This window comes from Acanthochromis polyacanthus, chromosome 4, assembly GCF_021347895.1.
Source record: "Acanthochromis polyacanthus isolate Apoly-LR-REF ecotype Palm Island chromosome 4, KAUST_Apoly_ChrSc, whole genome shotgun sequence".
Lineage (NCBI taxonomy): Eukaryota > Metazoa > Chordata > Actinopteri > Pomacentridae > Acanthochromis > Acanthochromis polyacanthus.
In genome coordinates this window covers 7,042,114-7,062,351 of record NC_067116.1, presented here as the reverse complement: position 1 = coordinate 7,062,351, position 20,238 = coordinate 7,042,114, and the positions used below count along the sequence as shown (strand labels likewise).

At 38.3% G+C, this 20,238-nt stretch overlaps 1 protein-coding gene across 3 annotated transcripts in view; it reads left to right on the top strand.

Annotated features, from left to right (window-relative positions):
* pex5la (peroxisomal biogenesis factor 5-like a) overlaps positions 1-19,991 on the top strand; it is a 185,122-nt gene extending 165,131 nt beyond the window's left edge. For all 3 annotated transcript variants that reach the window (XM_051947475.1, XM_022198054.2, XM_051947476.1), the window contains 3 exons: positions 1,180-1,345; positions 9,960-10,117; positions 14,342-19,991. In XM_051947475.1, the coding sequence (XP_051803435.1) occupies positions 1,180-1,345; positions 9,960-10,117; positions 14,342-14,543 (526 nt within the window). In that variant the 3' untranslated portion in view covers positions 14,544-19,991. The remainder of the gene's footprint in view (positions 1-1,179; positions 1,346-9,959; positions 10,118-14,341) is intronic.
* Positions 19,992-20,238: the final 247 nt, after the last annotated feature.

Here is a 20,238-nt window from a genome sequence, read left to right as displayed (position 1 = left end):
ATATCTTTCAGCCTCTTTACACTGGCTCCCAGTTTGTTTCAGCCTCTTTGTGCTCGTTCCCAGTATGTTTTATGTATTTACACTGGTTCCCAGCATGTTTCAGCATCTTTAAACTGGTTATTACCATTACTTTTCAGCTTTTTTTTAGGTCTCTTCAATGAACGCACTTAAGTCAGAGAGACTTTTTAATTGTATTTAAGTTTCAGTTTCTTTCAGTAATATATTATGTAGATTATATATATTTTATCTTCTTCTGCTGTTGGTTTTTAACCTTAAAGTTTTTTATCTATTATTTTAACCTGGCAATAGCCAGATTAATAATTGTGTAGTACTTGATAGTACTCCACAATATCAATCTGGGACCGCTCCATGTAAATCCGTTCGGAGGAAAGAGGCACGGATTGGACAATGCAACAGTATGTCCCGCCTCTGACAGGTTTGTTTTTAGCCGATCGCGGGATCTTCACAACGAGCGGAGCCAATTGGTAGATTAAACTCTTACCAAAACCCGTAGGTAAAAAAGCACAAACATCTTTACCATCCAGAAATGCACAAAGCGCCTCTCGTTGTTCTTCCTTCAAAGAAGCGATAGGAGATTCAGCTAAAACTGACTTAATAGCAGCATCTACACGATCGTTGTCCTCCGTTGCCATGTTTGTTTTGATCTACTGGCGCTTGGTGTCGTCTTCACACCCGGATATCCCGCCCCACACACGAATACTGCTGCGTGATTGGCCCAAACCAACTTGGTGCTGTACGAAAAGTGAAGGCGGGAGCGGAGCAAGATGGTTTCTTGAGAGATTTGTGAACTCACAAATATCGCAAGAAATCAACTTGCTGGCAAGGTTACTATTATTTATCTTCTGATGACTTTATGACTTCTCTTATTTTGTTGAAGAGCTTTTGTCACGTAGATTTTGAAAAATACTCTATAGGCCTAAATAATGCTTATTATTGCTATTACTACTTCATAGAGGATGAACTTGATGGACAGAAACAGAAACTCACTATGTTCCCGTTTTATCTTCACTTTCATGTTCTTTCACTCTGAGTAAAAGTTGACATGCAGTAAAGTGAACATCAGATCTGAGTCAGCAGCCTCAAGTCACACTGATCCTGATCCGTCTGTGTTTTAACATGTATGTGCGTGTTAACATGTACATGTATGTGTGTGTGCAGCTCTCTGCTACCGGAGGTCAAAGAACTCTTCCTGGAAGCAGCTCAGCACAACTCTGACAGCATCGACCCCGATCTGCAGACGGGCCTCGGGGTTCTTTACAACCTCAGCGGAGAATTCAACAAAGCTGTGGAGGCCTTTAATACGGCACTGTCGGTCCGGCCCGAGGTAGGAGGTCCAAGAACACACAATTACAGATACACAACCACAGACACACAACCAGATACACAACCATAGATACACAACCACAGATACACAACCACAGACACACAACCACAGACACACAACCAGACACACAACCACAGACACACAACCAGATACACACAACCAGATACATAACCACAGATACACAACCACAGACACACAACCAGATACACAACCATAGATACACAACCACAGACACACAACCACAGACACACAACCACAGACACACAACCAGATACACACAACCAGATACACAACCATAGATACACAACCACAGATACACAACCACAGACACACAACCAGATACACAACCACAGACACACAACCAGATACACACAACCAGATACATAACCACAGATACACAACCACAGACACACAACCAGATACACAACCGCAGACACACAACCGCAGACACACAACCGCAGACACACAACCGCAGACACACAACCGCAGACACACAACCGCAGACACACAACTGCAGACACACAACCGCAGATACACAACCACAGACACACAACCACAGACACACAACCACAGACACACAACCATAGATATACACAACCACAGACACACAACCACAGATACACAACCATAGATACACAACCACAGATACACAACCATAGATACACAACCACAGACACACAACCATAGATACACACAACCATAGATACACAACCACAGACACACAACCATAGATACACACAACCACAGACACACAACCACAGATACACAACCACAGATACACAACCTCAGATACACAACCACAGATACACAACCACAGATACACACAACCATAGATACACAACCACAGATACACAACCACAGATATACACAACCACAGATACACAACCACAGATACACACAACCACAGACACACAACCACAGACACACAACCACAGATACACACAACCACAGACACACAACCAGATACACAACCACAGACACACAACCAGATACACACAACCAGATACATAACCACAGATACACAACCACAGATACACAACCACAGATACACACAACCATAGATACACAACCACAGATACACAACCACAGATACACACAACCATAGATACACAACCACAGATACACAACCACAGATACACACAACCACAGATACACACAACCACAGACACACAACCACAGACACACAACCACAGACACACAACCACAGACGCACAACCATAGATACACACAACCATAGATACACAACCGCAGACACACAACCACAGATACACATCCTATAGAACCTATTGGGCATATTAGACTTATTAAACATGTTAGAACCTGTTGGAACCTGGTAGAACCTCTTGATCATGTCAGACTTATTAGAATACGTTACAACCTGTTGGAACCTGTTGGAACCCGTTCGCACATGTTAGAACAAGTGAGAACAGGCTAGAACCTGTTAGAATCTGTTGGGCATGTTAGACTTACTAGAACATGTTGGAACATGTTAGAACCTGTTGGAACCTGTTGAAACCTGTTAGCACATGTTAGAACAAATGAGAACATGTTAGAACCTGTTGGGCATATTAGATTTATCAGAACACGTTAGAACCTGGTAGAACATATTACAAGCTGTTAGAACCTGATAGAAAACATTGGAACCCATTGGAAACTGTTAGCACATGTTAGAACAAGTGAGAACAGGTTAGAAACTGTTGGAACCATAGACTGTATATATAGTGGACGTAGCATCTGGTTCCAGAATTGAAGCCCAACCGGAAGTGTCAAAAACTTGCAATATCATGCCGTCCACTAGGGTTGGCTCCAAAAAGCTTTTGCTCCATAGACCCCAATTCATCACCGGAAAAAATAAAATTTGATAGACTGATGTTCTACAGCTCAGGATTTTTTCCTCGTTAGTTTTCATGGTCAAAATGAGAGATCAGGTGGCCGATCTTAAAATAAATCAATACTGAATTTTAAATAAATCGTTAAAGTTGGCGGAGCCAGGGGGCGTGGCTACACTTGATAGACAGCAACAGAAGCCTGTGGGCGGGATAAGAGAGTCCTCAGCCAATTCTGCCCCCAGTTGCTCTCCGGTCCAGTCTGTCTGATGACGCTTTTTACGTCACTGGCTCCAAAAAATCCAAAACGGCGACCAGGAAGTAGCAAAATCCGGGCTTCATTTTCTCGGCGTTGAAACCAACGGGTGATGTCACAGTTAGTTTACGCCTGGTTGGAACCTATTGGAGGCCGCCATGTTTGTAGTCCTTTCTCATCCCAGTATTAATCAGCCAATCACCGGTCAGTCGCTGGTTGCTATGGTGATTCCCACCTTTTCAGTGGCGGAGCAACACACTGCACATTTTCAAAGACTGAAAATATGTAATAATATGACAAAAATCATAGTGCATGAAGGAACGTCTAGTACAAATACTGCAGTACGTGATCATTTATGAAACAGAAGTGAGTAAAAACACTTAGAAGGACATGCTGTTGTTCTCTTAAATCAGCACACAGTCAGTAAATATACATCTTGCTTTCTCCCATGCTGAGCTCTTTAAATACTGCATCTACTGTTCGTTTAGAGAATTCTGCCACCACTCGTGTTTTGTGTACAAAGCTGCTGACAGGCCGACTGTACGGTGAACACATGGGACGCTCTGGTTTCCATGTCTGACAGCTGGCCGACTCCAGTTGGCGCTACATTAGCCGCTGATGTAAACTCTGAGCCTGTCACGAAACTCTATTTACGGCTGATCAGAGGTTCATTCACACAGTCACAGATGATGCATTTTACAAGACTGTTGCTGTTTGGAGGAAGCCGGCAACGCTGGTTTGCTGCAGAAATTCAAAGATAGACGTACAGTGGTGGAAACATGTTTTAGAACACTCTTAAAATTTTACACAGTCTTAAATATTATCATCAGATATCTGTGGGAAAATCAGTTTGTGTTTCTAAAGGTGTGGCAGCATTAGACAGACAAATACAAATGATGCTTTTTTTGTTCACTGTTCACAAGACAAAATAAAACTAAATTCTTGAGTTTCAATATGTCAGTTCTTAACATTGTCGCTGTCAAAGACAACAAATAAGAGAGAATGTGTTCAAAACTGAACAAAAAAATGTTCAATGTGAAATGACCAACACCAGCAGCACTCATTAATCCCCAAACCATGATGCTGCCTCCACCGTGCTTGACAGTAGGTACTGTACATGCTGGAGATAATGCTTCGCCTGGCCTCCTTGATTAACAGGAGGAAGATAAAGAATCTTGACCAAATATGACCAAAAGTTGGTCTAAAATGGCTTAAAATGATTTTTTTTTTAAAATCCTGGTCAATAATTACTTGAAATTTTATCCAAAAGAGTTTGATGCGCATGGTAGTTTGAAAAAGTTTGTAGTGGCTGTTTAAATTCAAGAATTCTGATTCAAAATGGCTCAAAAGGTGTGCAAATCTTGTCCAAAATTATTGACAAGATCGTCAGAAATGACTCTGGTTTGTCTGAAATGGTCAAAAATCGTTTCACAGTTGACCACAATTCCAAACAGTTTTCCAGAGACATTTTGGAACTTTTTATCTCACTTTGGAGTAGTTTTGAGTTATTTTAGATCATTTTTGGACTCATCTGACCACAGACTCTTCTTCCGGTTCCTGGCTGTCCTGTTCTTGTGTGCTTGGACCAAACAGTGTTGGGCTAACTCTGTCTCTCATTGATCAGGGGCTTCTTGACAGCCTTGTAGGACCTAAAGCCATCATCTAACAGTCGACCACTGCTGCTGAAGATCCTGTGATGTCACTATTATAATATTCGTTATAATACAAAATCAAGCTGTATATGAGCTGTCTTTTGCAGAACTACAGATTAATCGTGTAATATGAAGCATATGACAGTCTGTTCTGTTTGTTTCTGTTCATGTATCATCTTCCACACACCACATGTTCTCGTGCAAACACCCGGAGCCCTGAAGCATGTGCTGCAAACGCAACTATCAGGGGACAGCTCATGCAAACAGATGCAACGAGGCACACAGCAAACTGTCAGTGTAATATGTGAGGCGTCAAGCTGCCAAATCTGGCCTCGTGAACTCCTGACTGGCACACAGTTATGCAGGAAACTAGAAACAGAACATGCATCTCCTGCAAAAAACACAAACACAAAAAACCCCACAACTTTTCCTTCCATCTCCTTCATGCAAATCAGCCTCCGTCCTCCCAGCGCTGTCCTATGAATATTACTCGCTGCTAAATCCAACCTCCTGCATTTGACTTAGTAATGTCAACTCCCCTGCTGGAAAAAAACAACAAAAAGTCACTAAAAATGACAAATGACAATGAGACAAAAAGACAAAAAAGAAATTGAAAATGACAAGAAATGAGACAATAAAACCAACCAAAATGATAGAAAATCACAAATAAATGAGACAAAAAAAAACCAACAAAAAATGATTGAAAATGACAAAAAATTAGACAAAAAACTACAAAAAGACTGAAAATGGCAAAAAAAGATAAAAACTAGTAAGAGATAGAAAATGATAAAAATGAAACAAAAATAGATAGAAAATGACAAGAAATGAGACAAAAAAAACAACAAAAACAGATTCAAAACTACAAATTTGACAAAAAAACAACAAAAAAAGATTGAAAAGCTGGCCTTGTGAACTTCTGACTGACACACAGTTATGCAGGAAACTCGAAACAGAACATGCATCTCCTGCACAAACTTTTTCTTCCATCTCCTTCATGCAAATCAGCCTCCGTCCTCCCAGCGCTGTCCCATGAATATTACTCGCTGCTAAATCCAACCTCCCATATTTGACTTGGTAATGTCGGCTCCCCTGCTGGAAAAAAATGTCTCCGAACACAAAGGGAGATAATTATATCCTCGCTGCCGGGCTTAGCCGGAGATGAAGGACCCCCGTACTGTCGAGGACCGTGACCTCTGCAGGCGCTCGTCTACCTGCAGGTGGGAAACCACGCCAAGGACATGGAGTCTCATGTAACGCAGCTCTCCTCAAACTACCCTCGTCGGGCCACCTTTCAGCGTCCTAAACGCTTCCGTATTATTTGGGCTTCAGAGACACAGATGATTACAGCTTTCAGCTTTGACGCTGCAGGATGCTGAGATTCTTCACCTCTGGTTCACCTGTCAGAGGCGCCGTTAGATACTGTCAGAGGTGGGAAGCGTTTAAGACTTGAAGTGATCAGTTAATAATTGAAGAGGTGCTGCTGATGAGGCTAAATGAGGAGAAGCAGCTCTTCAGTGTGTTTACTCATTAAATAAATCCAGAAATAAACAGGCAGGTCGCGTTATTTAGGCTGACAGCGTCTCACAGCGCAGAAACAAAAAGAAAGTAGTTCAGTAGCTCTGTTCACACCTTTTAATGTAATGCTCACATGACAAAAACTGAGTTAAAAATAACAGAGACTGAAAATGAGACAAAAAGAACAACAAAAAGATTAAAAATGACCAAAAAATGAGACAGAAAACAACAAAAACAGATTAAAAATGACAAAAAAACGAGATAGAAAATGACAAAAAGAGGTTAAAAATGACAAAAATTGAGACAAAAATGACAAAAAGACTGAAGATGAAAAAAAGTAGACAAAAAACGGCAAAAAGATTGAAGATGACAAAAAACAAGACAACAAACAAGACTGAAAATGGCAAAAAAAATTACAAAAAATAACAAAAAGAGGCTGAAAATGACAAAAAAATGAGACAGAAAACAGCAAAAAGAGATTTAATGACAGAAATTGAGATATAAACAGCAAAAAAGATTTAAATTGAGTAAGGCTGCAACTAACGACGCATCGACTAATCGTCTGAGCACGATACGTCATCAAAAGCGGAAGTGAGTGCGCAATGCAACACAAATCAGCGTCCGACCGGAACGCGGAACACGAACGGACGTCGGCGTTGCATTGTGCATGTATTATGTATGCACGATGCAGCACAGATGTCCACGTTTAGGTACAGCTGTATAGTAAACGCTGACATCCGTGTTTACGATAAATCGTGGATGTCCGCGCTGTATCATGCATACATAATACATGCACGATGCAGAGCCGATTAGTTGCAACCCTAAAGAGACAAAAAAAAAGCAACAAAGATATTGAAAATGAGACAAAAAAAAACTCACAAAAACTTATTGAAAATGACAAAAAAAAAACAGCACACAGTGCCGAAACACGTCTTTCGTTTGACTGTACACTCTAGAAAGTAGTTCCGTAGATCTGTTTGCACCTTTTCATTAAATGTACATGTGACAAAAACTTACAAAAAATGAGATTAAAAAAGCAACAGAGATTAAAAATGACAGAAAAACAAGACGAAAATGACAGAAAGATTGAAGATGACAAAAATTAGACAAAAAAACAACAAAAATATTGGAGATACTGAAAAATGAGACTGAAAATGGCAAAAAATGTATAAACAACAAAAAGAAATTGAAGATGACAGAAAATTGATATAAAACAACAAAAATGTTGAAATTGAGACAAAAAAAGCAACAAAAACTTATTGAAAATGGCAATAAAAGAGCAGAAACACAAATCTTTCATTTGAGTTTATACTCTAGAAAGTAGTTCAGTAGATCTGTTCGCACCATTTAATTAAATGCACATCTGCAAGACAAAAAATATGATTTTTTATTTAGACAAATCAGATGTGTTTCATCAATTTAATATTATGTGTAATTTAAACAAATTCCTGCATTAGTTGACTTGAAATGACTTCTTCATGACTATTTCCATTGTAGATTCTCATTGAAGGCATCAAAACTATGAGTGAACACATATGGAATCATGTTGGAAACAAAAAAGTGTAAAATAAGTCAAAACATGTTTTATATTTTATATTCTTTGCTTTGATTGCTGCTTTACACAGTCTTGGCATTCTCTGGATGAGCTTCATGAGGTAGAACCTGAAATGGTTCTCCAGCAGTCTTGAAGGAGTTCCAGAGATGCTAAGAACTTGTTGGTTCTTTTGACTTCACTCTGCGGTCCATCTCCTCCTAAACCATCTGGATTGGGTTTAGGTCAGGTGACTGTGGAAGCCAGATCATCTCCATCATCTCCTTCCTGGTCAGATAGACCTTCCACAGCCTGGAGGTGTGTTTGGGGTCATTGTCCTGTTGGAGAATAAATGATGATCCATCTAAACCAAACTGGATGTGATGTCATGTCGCTGCAGGATGCTGTGGTAGCCATGCTGGTTCAGTGTTCCTTCAGTTTGGAATAAATCCCAACAGTGTCACCAGCAAAGCACCCCCACACCATCACACCTCCTCCTCCATGCTTCATAGTGAGAACCATGCATGTAGAGACCATCCGTTCACCTTTTCTGATCTCACAAAGACACGACAGGTGGAACCAAAGACCTCATATTTGGACTCATCAGACCAAAGCACAGATCTCCACTGGTCTAATGTCCATTCCTGGTGCTTCTGGGTCCAAACTGATCTCTTCTGCTTGTTGCTTTTCCTTAGTAGTGGTTTCTTAGCAGCTATTTGACCATAAAGTCCTGATTGGTCAGTCTGCTCTGAACAGGTGATGTAGAGATGTGTCTGCTACTAGAACTCTGGGTGGCATTTATCTGGGCTCTGATCTGAGCTGCTGTTAGCTTGTCATTTCTGAGGCTGGAGACTCAGATGAACTTCTTCTCAGCAGCAGAGGAGGTTCTTGGTCTTCCTTTCCTGGGGAGGTCCTCATGTGAGCCAGTTTGGTCGTGTTTATGCTCTAAGATTTGTAATAATATCACAAAAACCTTAATACATGGAGGAACTTTAAGTTGTGCATCTTGTGCAGCATCTGTTGGTTCACATCTTCAAGAATACATACTGGTTGAAATGCTATTTGGAACAACTTAACTTTTGAGTAATCAACTTAAAAACCTGTGTTTATTTCTCAAAATATTAACCCTCCTGTTTACGGCACCAAACAACATTGTTCCCTTGTCTGAAAAAAAAATTCAGCAAAACATTACCCAAATTTATTTTAAAAAAAAATTGCAAAATCTTTAGGAAGAAAATTCCTTAAAAGTTTCACGTAAAAGTTTTTTTTTTAAATCCCCAAATTTGGCAAGAAATAAAAACATTTTAAAATGTTTTTAAAAATGTAAATACTTTCAAAAAAATGAATAAAAATCCCCCCCCCCCCCCCCCCCCAAAAAAAAAAAGAAAATCCTAAAAATATCTAAAATGGTTCCATATATATCAATAAACGCTCTAATATTTTCTTTAAGAACATCCAGAAGATTGAAGCTGGATTTTGGTTGATTTTCTTCTGGATGTTCTTGAAACATTTTTTTAACATTTCTTTAATTCCACCAAAAAATGTTCAAAAATTTTCCAAAAATGTTACAAATATGGAAGTTTTCACTGTGAAAATCTGTATTTTTTTCTGCATTCTCAAACTTTAAAACAGGTCAGTTTAACCCACAGGACGACACGAGGGTTACGTACATCTACCTTTGCTTTTAGCTGAAAAGTAGTTTGTTGGTTGAACATAATTTCATCAGAGGAACTCAGAAAGGTTGATGCAAAGTGTTTTGTTCGTTTCATTTGTTGAGCCCAGACATTATATTTACCCCATAAACCAACCATCCCTCCATCTGTCCTCCCTCCAGGACTACCTGTTGTGGAATCGCCTCGGCGCCACGCTGGCCAACGGCGACCGGAGCGAGGAGGCGGTGGAGGCCTACACCCGAGCCCTGGAGCTGCAGCCGGGCTTCATCCGGTCCCGCTACAACCTGGGCATCAGCTGCATTAACCTGGGGGCACACAGGTGAGCCGCCTGGAGCTACAGGGGAGGAATTACACAACATTTATACTCTGGTTTGATGCTGCTGAGTGGAATTAGTTAGAAGGAAAGGTCTGTAAGGTCAGCAAATAAAGTGAGACTATCCACACAGAGGATGTTTGGGATCTAGATGCTCCGATCTGATCCGGTTTTATCACATGTGATGAAAAAAAGCCTGAAATCTGCACTCGAAGAGGCTGCAAACAAAAGAATGTTCACTTGACAAATGACAGAAACAATTTAGCTTTTATTAAAACTGCAGTTGATTAAATTCCTGTTGATCGACTTATCATTGCTGCTTCAATTTAAATCACAAAATGAGACTTATGAATTATTTATCTGGCGTGTCAGGGAGGTTATTATACGTAGAAATGCAGCCCGAGGCGGCAGAGATGCCCAAACATTCATATTTCACAACTACATTAATGAACAAGACGACAGAATCATGAGGCAGCTGCCAGACAACAAACAAAAGAACATTAATAAAAAGGACTTCCAGTTAAAACAAATCAAGTCCACTTACCTTTTATTGAAGCTCCTCGGATTAATAATGTCTGAGAATCTGTAAAGACATCATCAAAAATTCAGGTAATGTCTTGTAAAATCACAAAAAAGTAGTAATTTCCACTTTAACCCCATAAAACCGGCCAAAACTGAAAATATTTCTTCAAAAATCTGTATTTTTAGACTTAGATAACTTAATCCCTGGATGGAAATGAAGTTGTTGAAGCAGCATGGATATTCAATAAAGGGGTAAACAATAAGACAACACAGAATATTAGGGTATAAAGTAAAATAAAATAAAAATATAGAAAATATAATACAGACAAACCAATACAGAATTTACAAGAGAATTGCATAAATTTTTAGATAAAATAAAATAAAATAAAATAAAATGAAATTAAGTAAAATGAAAAATAAAATTAAGTGAACTATGATTAAGAAATTAAAAATATAATATAGACAAAATCAACAAAATATACAAGAAAATAATATATATTTTAGTTAAAATAAAATAAAATAAAATAGAATTAGAAATAAATGAAATAAACCGAAAAGTGAAATCTGGCAATAATTAAATATAGAGGAAATAGAAAAAAATCAACAAAATATACAAGAGAATAATATATATTATTAGATAAAACAAAATGTAATAAAAATTAAATTAAAAATAATCAAACAATACTAAAATTCAGTGAAATATAATTTAAAAATACAGAAAACGTAATATAGAAAAAATCAGCAGATTATACAAGAGAATAACATATATTTTAGGTAAAATAAAATATAAATTAAATTAAAAATAAATAAAATAAAATATGATTTTAAAAATATAGAAAGTATAATATAGAAAAAAGCAACAGAATAAACAAGAGTTTTTATTTTCTTTTTATGAGCACACAAAAATGAGAAAAAATGCTTGGATGTGCAAATGATATAAAAAGGTGTAGATAAATTTACATATAATGAATGGTAAGCGGTTTAATCAGCAGGTGAAGTGATAACATTTTGTGATCTGCAGGCACATTGAAAAGTCTTATTGCAGTGGGGAGGAATGACTTCCTGTTGTGTTCCTTAGCAAAAGAAAAAGAAAATAAACAACAGATACTCAGTTTGGTGGAGAAGCAGCGATCCACAGCGTCCTGAGAGAAGATAATTAATCCTCATAAAGACGAGCAAACACCTTTAGGGTTGCAGTAAAAAGGTTCAGGCAACTAACTTTGTGTCTCTAGTGACAAAAACATAATTATTCCTACACAAGCTTTGACAGAGCAGGTAGATTATAAAACCACACGTTGTTTATGGAATATAATATAAAGCTTGTTTGGATTGGAATTAAATTAAAAATGAAACTTCCTTTAAGCAGAGAGCATGTTGGTTTCTGGATGTGAATGAAGCTCCACAGTGGAGGACAACAAACAGGAATTAAATACAGAGAAAGGAAGAATTAAAAATAAAACACATTTTGGTATTGAAAAGGCAATAATTAAATGAATTCATTTCTATCCTGTGTTTCTTTGTCTCTGTGTCAATTGGATGGTTGATCCCAGCAGGAACAGGAACACACAAATACAGAAATAAATACACGAAGAAATGCAGGAATAAATTAATAATCAACTGTAGCCTTGAAAGGCAGAAATGGCCTGAATAGAGGCAGACGTATGGAAATGTAGAAATAAATCCAAGAGATTTGTTTAATGATGTCCGTTAACCAACAGTGAATATTTACAGTAGTCTAGTGATATTTATGAAGCAGCTCCACATAAATATTCTGAACATTATAAAGAAATACAGTCAAATCATCTCATCTTTTCTATTTTATTTTATGTAAATATAAAAGTTTTGCTCATTTCTAGTTCATTGAAGTTTAAATATCTCATCTTTATTTTCAAAACAACTTAGAACTTTTAAACAAGAGTTCTTATAACTTGATTTAAAATGAGTTGAATGAATGAAGCTGAGAGTTCAGTCAACTCATTAATTTAAGTTTATGAAAAACAAAGCTGTTGTTAGTAAATGAAAGCTCCCCAGAATCGCTTTTTCATTTTCATGTAGGTTGATAACGCAGAAAATGATTGTGTGTTTTTGTTAAATTAAGTTCTGCTTGTTTCTCTTCATAATAACTTGAAAAACAGTAAAATTAAAGTTAAATTCATTCAGCAAGTGGTGAATGAAGAAGAAAAGTTAGGAAATGTAAAAGGAAACTTTTGTCTTAGTCACTAGTTGACTGACGTTGAACTTGTTTGATTAAGTTCAGTTCAATTAACTCGACCAGTTTCACACTTTTACAAGTTGATTTTTATTGGGAACTTTTGCAGACTTTTCTGAACGAAGGGTTTTATCTGGAAGGTATCAAGTGTTTGTTTGTTTTTTGTCATTAAAGATGGATCCATTTCATAGAGTGTCTTTGTGTAGCACAAGTAGCTGTTTTTCTTACTGATATTTTAAGTTGATCACTGAGTTTTAGGGGAAAATGCTTCATTTTTACTCCTGCTACTGTTAATAATGCAAGTTATGTGAGGATTTATAAATAATTGTGATTAAAATTAACCTTAAATCAACTTTTGTAATGGATTTGAGTAATTTTGGTTTAATACTTTACCAAAAGTCTGGAAGTAAATCTTTATTTCCGCTCGTGATGCTTCCTTAAGCTTAAGAAAGCAGGTAGGAGTTCACTTTTCTAGCAAGCTGGCTTGTTTATTTCATTTAGTCACTAACAGGAACATAAAATTGCAGTTTATTCATTTATTTCATCCAAATATTTGCCAAAAATACAGAATTTGCTGAAGTCAAATTCCTTAAATAAGAAAATTAGCTTTTTCTGCAGTGAAAGAGAATGAAACAGTGAAACCATGACTCAGCTGTGGTGAACAGTGACGTGACAAAAATTCTGAGATTTCAGTTGAATTTACTTTTTTTAAATAGCCAAACTTACACCGTTTATCAGACAGAAATGAATACTGATTATTGATATTTCACTTTCTTCTACATGTCTACATGACATTTGAACATTTGCCAAAAAAATAACAGTTTGCTCCAAACAGATTATGTAAAAACCTAAACACAGCCGTGAAGCCGTTAGTGACCAACACTCGTGTGACATGGATCCTGAGTTCTTGGTTGAACTGCAGGTTGTGTTTTTTTTTAATTGCCAAACTTAAACCATTTATCAGCCAGAAAACTAATAATGATTATTGATATTTCATTGAATTCACTTTATTCTACATGCCGACATTCCATTTAAACATTTGCAACAAAAGAGCAATTTGCTCAAATAGATGTTGTCCAAAAAAAACTCCAACTTTTGTGCGTCTCAACTCTACAGAGAAGCCATTAGTGATTAATTGATAATTGATAGGAAAATTGTTCCTTAAATAAGCCAAAGGTTCTTTGTGGAACTATTTATGGTGCCTGGAGGAACCATTTTTTTTCGGATATTTGAGACACCTCTTGCTAAAAGCTTCTTTAAGGAACTAAAATGGCATCACCACAAAGAACCGCCTTTGGTTCCAGTTAGAACCTTCATTTTTCTGAATGTGGCCACAAAAACAAACACTGCATTTAGGTTTTATGTAGATTTTTAACCAAAAATTCAAACTTTTTGGCCAAACTTACATCATTTATCAGCCAGAAACTGCAAAAGCGGACAGAAGCTTTATGTTTCTTCATCTTTTAACTAGTCTGACGGTATTTGTTGTTCTTCCACAGAGAGGCAGCCAGTAACTTCCTGACTGCGTTGAGTCTTCAGAGGAAGAGTCGGAGTCGGCAGCAGAACCACCAGGTGATGTCTGGGAACATCTGGGCCGCTCTGAGGATAGCTTTATCCATGATGGACCAGCCGGAGCTCTTCCAAGCAGCAAACATCGGTGACCTGGACCTCCTCATGCGAGCCTTTAACCTGGACATTTGAGGAACGGGAGGCGGCGGTCGACAGCATCACCCCCTTCACTCACTTCTCCGATTTCTACCCAACAGCCAAAAGCCCAAAGTGCACACGTCAGAGGGGACCGTTAGCAACGGTAGTGTGTTTTTATGCACGTCAAAAATCAACTGCAGTTGTCAAAAGCTGTTCTATTTTTTCGCCCAAGTACCTTGGAGCAGTTCTGGGGGCAGGTTCTTCTGATGGTCTGGAGTGACTGCTTTGTGATGGATTTGCACTGGAATTTGTGATTTCCCTGAAGAGCACAAGGACGGGCAAAGATTGTACGAGCAATGCCTTAGAGAACACATCAATTAAAAACTGACTCATCCAGTGGAACAGAGCCGAGCTGGGAGAGACTGACGGCTTTAAAGAGCCTCACGAGTCCTTTGCACAGAAAAGACGAGGATTGGAGAGAAGAACTGAGCGTCTGTCTGGATGCCGTCTCTCCCTGATGAAGGACGGATTCGTTTTAAGACTTCACCTGGAGCTCCAGATTCTGTTCCTGGCTTGTTTTCATCCTGGAGAATACTGCATGAATAAGCATTTTCATAAACGGATTCTTGTTTAAACATACTTTTAGAAGCTCTCCCTTTGCACTTCAGGCAAACAGATAAACTTCCTCAGTCCAAGTGGAATGTGCAAGCCAGGTTGTAAAGCCTTACTCAAACGCATGCGACCAACGATATTTATTTAGACTATTTTTATGGCAACACAAAAACACTAAGCCATCTTCAGACTGGTTTTGATTTCTTTAAATGACTGCTGTCTTCTGAACTTGAAAGCTTTCTGAGCCATTAATTTATTTGCTTTGTTTTTCCTTTCGGTTCTCGGCTCCGAAGCTTCTCCGTGTTCCCTTTACGCCGGTCGGTCGGTGAATAAAAAGCTGGGCGGCAGCATCGATCTGCGGGGAAAAAAAACCTTCATTAGTGGCTTCAAACTTTCTCACAAGTTTTGCCGTTACAGGTCTAAAAATATCATCTTTCATCCCCTCCTTTAGAACTTTAGAAGCCAACAGACGCACATGTCGTAGCTTGATTCTTTTTTTCGCTGACTGTGTTTACTGTAATGCAGTATAATAACATTACAGGTGAAAGATGGCGCAGTCGGGAGCCAAGATGGCAGCTTGTGTACCTCCTAATGCAGTCATTTGTGTCTTCGCTGCTCTTCCACAGACAGCGGAGCTCGTACGTTGAATTAAATCAGCCATTGTCGTGATTTATATACTTACGTAAGCTCAGAACACATTTGAGGAACGTTGTTTGTTTGTTCCACCACCTGCGGACTTCAATTTACGCCATTTGCGAGATCATTATGCATCAAAATATGATTGTATGAAACTCCTGCTCCACGTAAATCTCTTCTCTTTTTAGCTGACAGCTTCTGTTAGTCTGAAAGTCACTCTGTGGGGTGAACGCGGTGTTCCTCGCTGCGAGTAAATGATAGGTAATCTGCCGTACTGTGGAGCTCAGCACACTTCGGTGTTTATCAGGCGTGTCCACAGTCGCAGTGTGCTGCAGAAAGTGCTTCTTTTCTACTGTCAGCTCCTATGCAAAAGGTCATGTTTTATGTCGCCGTTCTGAATTGTCCCCCGTCTGCCTCGCCGGACCAAAGGGAAGCGTTGATTCTGTGTTTTGAGAGCTATCAGGGGGAACCAGAAGCCGCTATGAGAGCCATTCATCTTCCAAACTAGATGTCACGGTCTGGAGGAAAGGAAGTGTTTTCATCAGGAAAACCGGGAGAGAACGAAAACAAATCTCTAAAAAGACGAGCATGGTCACTGATTCTGTAAAAAGTCTTAGAAAGTGCAGCTTCATAAATCTGTTCTCACCTCAAGTCCAACCAGGAAACTGCTGTCAGACCAGTTCCTTTGACTAACTAGTGCTTTACACAACCAGTGAGATGATTTTCAGAAAGACAAAGTGTTTTTGTGGCTGGTCGTGATATTTAATAGATCAAGGAGGAGCCCAGAGAGACATAGCACGAATTTATTGACTCTGGATGAAGATAAAAGCAGTTTGACAGTAGCTGAATATAACGGATGGAGTCCAGTAGTTCCTGAGATCTGGTTCAGCTTTTAACTAGCATTAAATTATGTAACTTATATAAGATCGTAGAGTTGGTCAGTCTATCCGACAGAACAAACTCAGAAAAATAATAGTTCTTTAAAGGTTCCTTAAATCACCAATTGAAGAACATCTGTATTTAGGGGATGTTTCTTCACGTACTTTGTGGTTCTTTTAAAGTATTAAAGGTTCTTGACTTTTATTGGTTTGGTGGCATGAAATCAGAGCTGCAGCCAACAATTATTTCCATTATCGATGAATCATTGGGTCAATAAAACATCCAAAAACAGTTTTTTCATGACAGTTGTTTAAAATCCCAAGTTGGGGTCTAGTAACGTGTTGTTCTGTCCGACCAAGAACCAAAATATCGAATGTGTTCTAATGGAAGGAACCCAAGGAGAACAAAGTGACTCAACAAAGAATTTTTTGGAAAATTGTTCCTTAAAGTATCCAAACATTGTCTGGAAAGAACCATTTATGGGTGAATTATTTAAAGAACCTCTTTCTAAAAGATTGTTTAATCAGCTAAAATGGCATCACCGTGAAGAACCACTTTTGGTTCCAGTGAGAACCTTTATTTTTCTGAGTGTGGCCACAAAAACAAAAGTTTAATTTGGGTTGTTCATTGATTTTAGACGAAATGGCTGCAAAGCTACTAATGATGTTCCCATTAGCCTCAGCTGATTTAGCCCTTAGCATGTCGACATGCTAAGGAAAGATATTATAAAAAAAATTGGTAAAAGGTAGTAACTGTAGGACACATTCTCGCATTTCAGGACCCAAACAGCCAGTCATCTGCTTTGAAACATCCGATCAGTCACGTTGTTGTAGCGACTCATGCACAGGGTTGTGAAACTAGCAGAAACCTGTGGATAAAAACGCTTTTTAAACCTTGTTTTAGTTAAGATTTACTAAACTTTATCAGCAGTTTTCATCAGATTTGACTGGTGGTTCTGGACAGTCAGATTTTATGTCTCATGATGGTTGAAATTACAGTTACGGTTCCCTCTTTATTCATTTACACTACCGTTCGAAAGTTTGAGGTCACTTACATTTTCAATGAAGATAACATTAAATGAATGATTAATCCAGTGTAGACATTGTTAATGTGCTAAATGACTATTGTAGCTGGAAACAGCTGATTTTTAATGGAATATCTCCATAGGGGTACAGAGGAACATTTCCAGCAACCATCACTCCTGTGTTCTAATGCTACATTGTGTTAGCTAATGGTGCTGAAAGGCTCACTGATGATTAGAAAACCCTTGTGCAGTTATGCTAGCACATGGATAAAAGTGGGAGTTTTCATGGAAAACATGGAATTGTCTGGATGACCCCAAACTTTTGAACAGTCGTGTAGATAAAACTGTGGTGAAATAACTGTGGTTTTCCTGTCGGGACTAAATATCATCGTTTTGTCACGTGGTTTTAGCGCTGATGCTGCTGATTAAAGCCCATATGGCCGTCGTGTTGTTGGACCAGAATCCACCGTCAAACTGTCCCATGTTACACATTTAACTCGAGCCTCCGTCCACTTTTGTTTCCCGAATCCCAGAGTGGTAGTAATGGTTCCCTGAGCGGCTGCTGACAGATGGGAATCATCCTTCGGGCCAGTTTTCTTCCGCTGTTAAACACGAACACATGCTCCGTTCCTCCCGGCCGTCGTCTGATCTGTACAAACATGATGTCTGCTGACTTGTGGTTTCCAAAATCAACTCTAGTTTTCTTACGCGGTCGTAGGCCTTCGCTTTTTTTTGCATTTCCAGAAACTTATAGATGGAACTAAACAAAAACTTTTAAAAAAAAGAAAGAAAAAAAGCGATATTTTTTTAAAGAAATCTTAAACTGCTGGCTTCAGAAGCTGAACTTCTACTGTGTGCGTCGTTCTGTAGTGCATCGAGGTAGGATGCCTGGTGAGTTTTCTTGTAGTAGAACCTCCTACTGGACCTTCTCAGGTGAACTTAGCGTAGCGCATGCTCCTGAGGAACACAGTGAGGCTTATCGCATGCTAGATCCTCCACGTTTATTTACTTTCTTGAATGCTCTTCTCATTCGTATGCATGGAAAGCGCTTTCTTTTCCTCCCACTAACGTATAAAGACAAACTATATCACGAAGTTTCCTTGCAATATTTCTACAATGCACTGCAACCTTGACAAAAAGCGATATGTATATAATCAGTATGTACTCTACACCAGACGCTTTTTTTTCTTGCATAGATCGAGCAGAGAAATGAGTGTCAGACACTTTATTTCCTGGCTGGTGCACCGCTATAACCGACTAGTCGTTTATATTCTGTAGAAATTTTGTAATTACAACTTCTACCAATTAGAAACACGCTGCTAACCGCTGCAATGACCCCGACCTGTATGGCTGGCCAACTACTATTTTACTACTAAAATTCATCGAGCTTCTCGATGTTTATGAGCATTTTCATAACCTGCTGTCTACTGTTCACAGTTATTTAAGGTTTTAATGTTTGCAAAGCATCACTGCTTTATTAGTTTTACATTCAAGCAGATTTGGAGTGATTCATATTTTTTTTTACGGTATTTAATGCCACTTTTGCACAGCTCAAACTGTTCAAAACATTTTACAAAATAAAAGGGAAAAATAAATAATTATGATTACAAACGCAAATAAAATACGGTACATAACCATGAAAATGTAAAATAGTCACATTTTTTTCCAGATTTTTGGTTCTTCGCTTTGTCTTAACTGACAGATGATAAATCATATAAAAATTATTAAATGTTCAACTGTAATTCAGACACAAAAACACTCCAAAACACATTTTTATTGCATTAAACCTGCTTGAATGAATTAGAGAACCTACAGCAACCTCAAAAGTGGTTTAATTGATTGGATTATTTCAGTTTATTATGTTCTTGTCTGCATTTATCTATCTATTTTTTCTGTTTCACATTAAATTTTCTGCACTTTTGGGTCTCCGTATGTGTCGAGCATTCGTGCTTTGTGAATGAAATAATAATAATGATCTTTACTGTACGTGTTTCTTTAAAGATCCAGTTGTCAGATTCTTTAAAGCATTTCTAAAAGGTTTCCAGCAGCTTCATGGGTCGGGGTTCATTCAGGTCTTTAGTTCGTGTCGTGTACATTTCTGCCTCCACTCCTTTAAGTCAGCGTGTATAAAGACGGTTTATTTATCAATGCATCGCACATGTATGAATAAAATGATATTTTGACGGATGAAATGATAAATTATATACTTTATATACAGGCATTCATTTATGGAAACACCTACTATAATGCATATTACTCTCCCTGTATAATCACAAGGAAAGCATTAGCACCTTTGGAACGTACAAATATGAAAGTCAACTTTTAAAATAAACTCTTGTTATATATTCTAACCTCTGGTGTCTTTATTCTCCTGAAAGAAAAGCCATCGAGTTTCACAAAGGGTGGAGTTTGGAGGAGCTTCAGGACGTTTGGGTTTTGTGAAGGATCTGGAGACAATCTGAATTGTAATTGGTGCTGTGTAAATAAAGTTGAATTGAAATTGACTCTTCGCTAAGCCCCTTCCACAAATGGCTACTGTCCAATCCTACCTTACCAACATAGACTGTATATAAAGTGGACGTAGCATCTGGCTCCAAA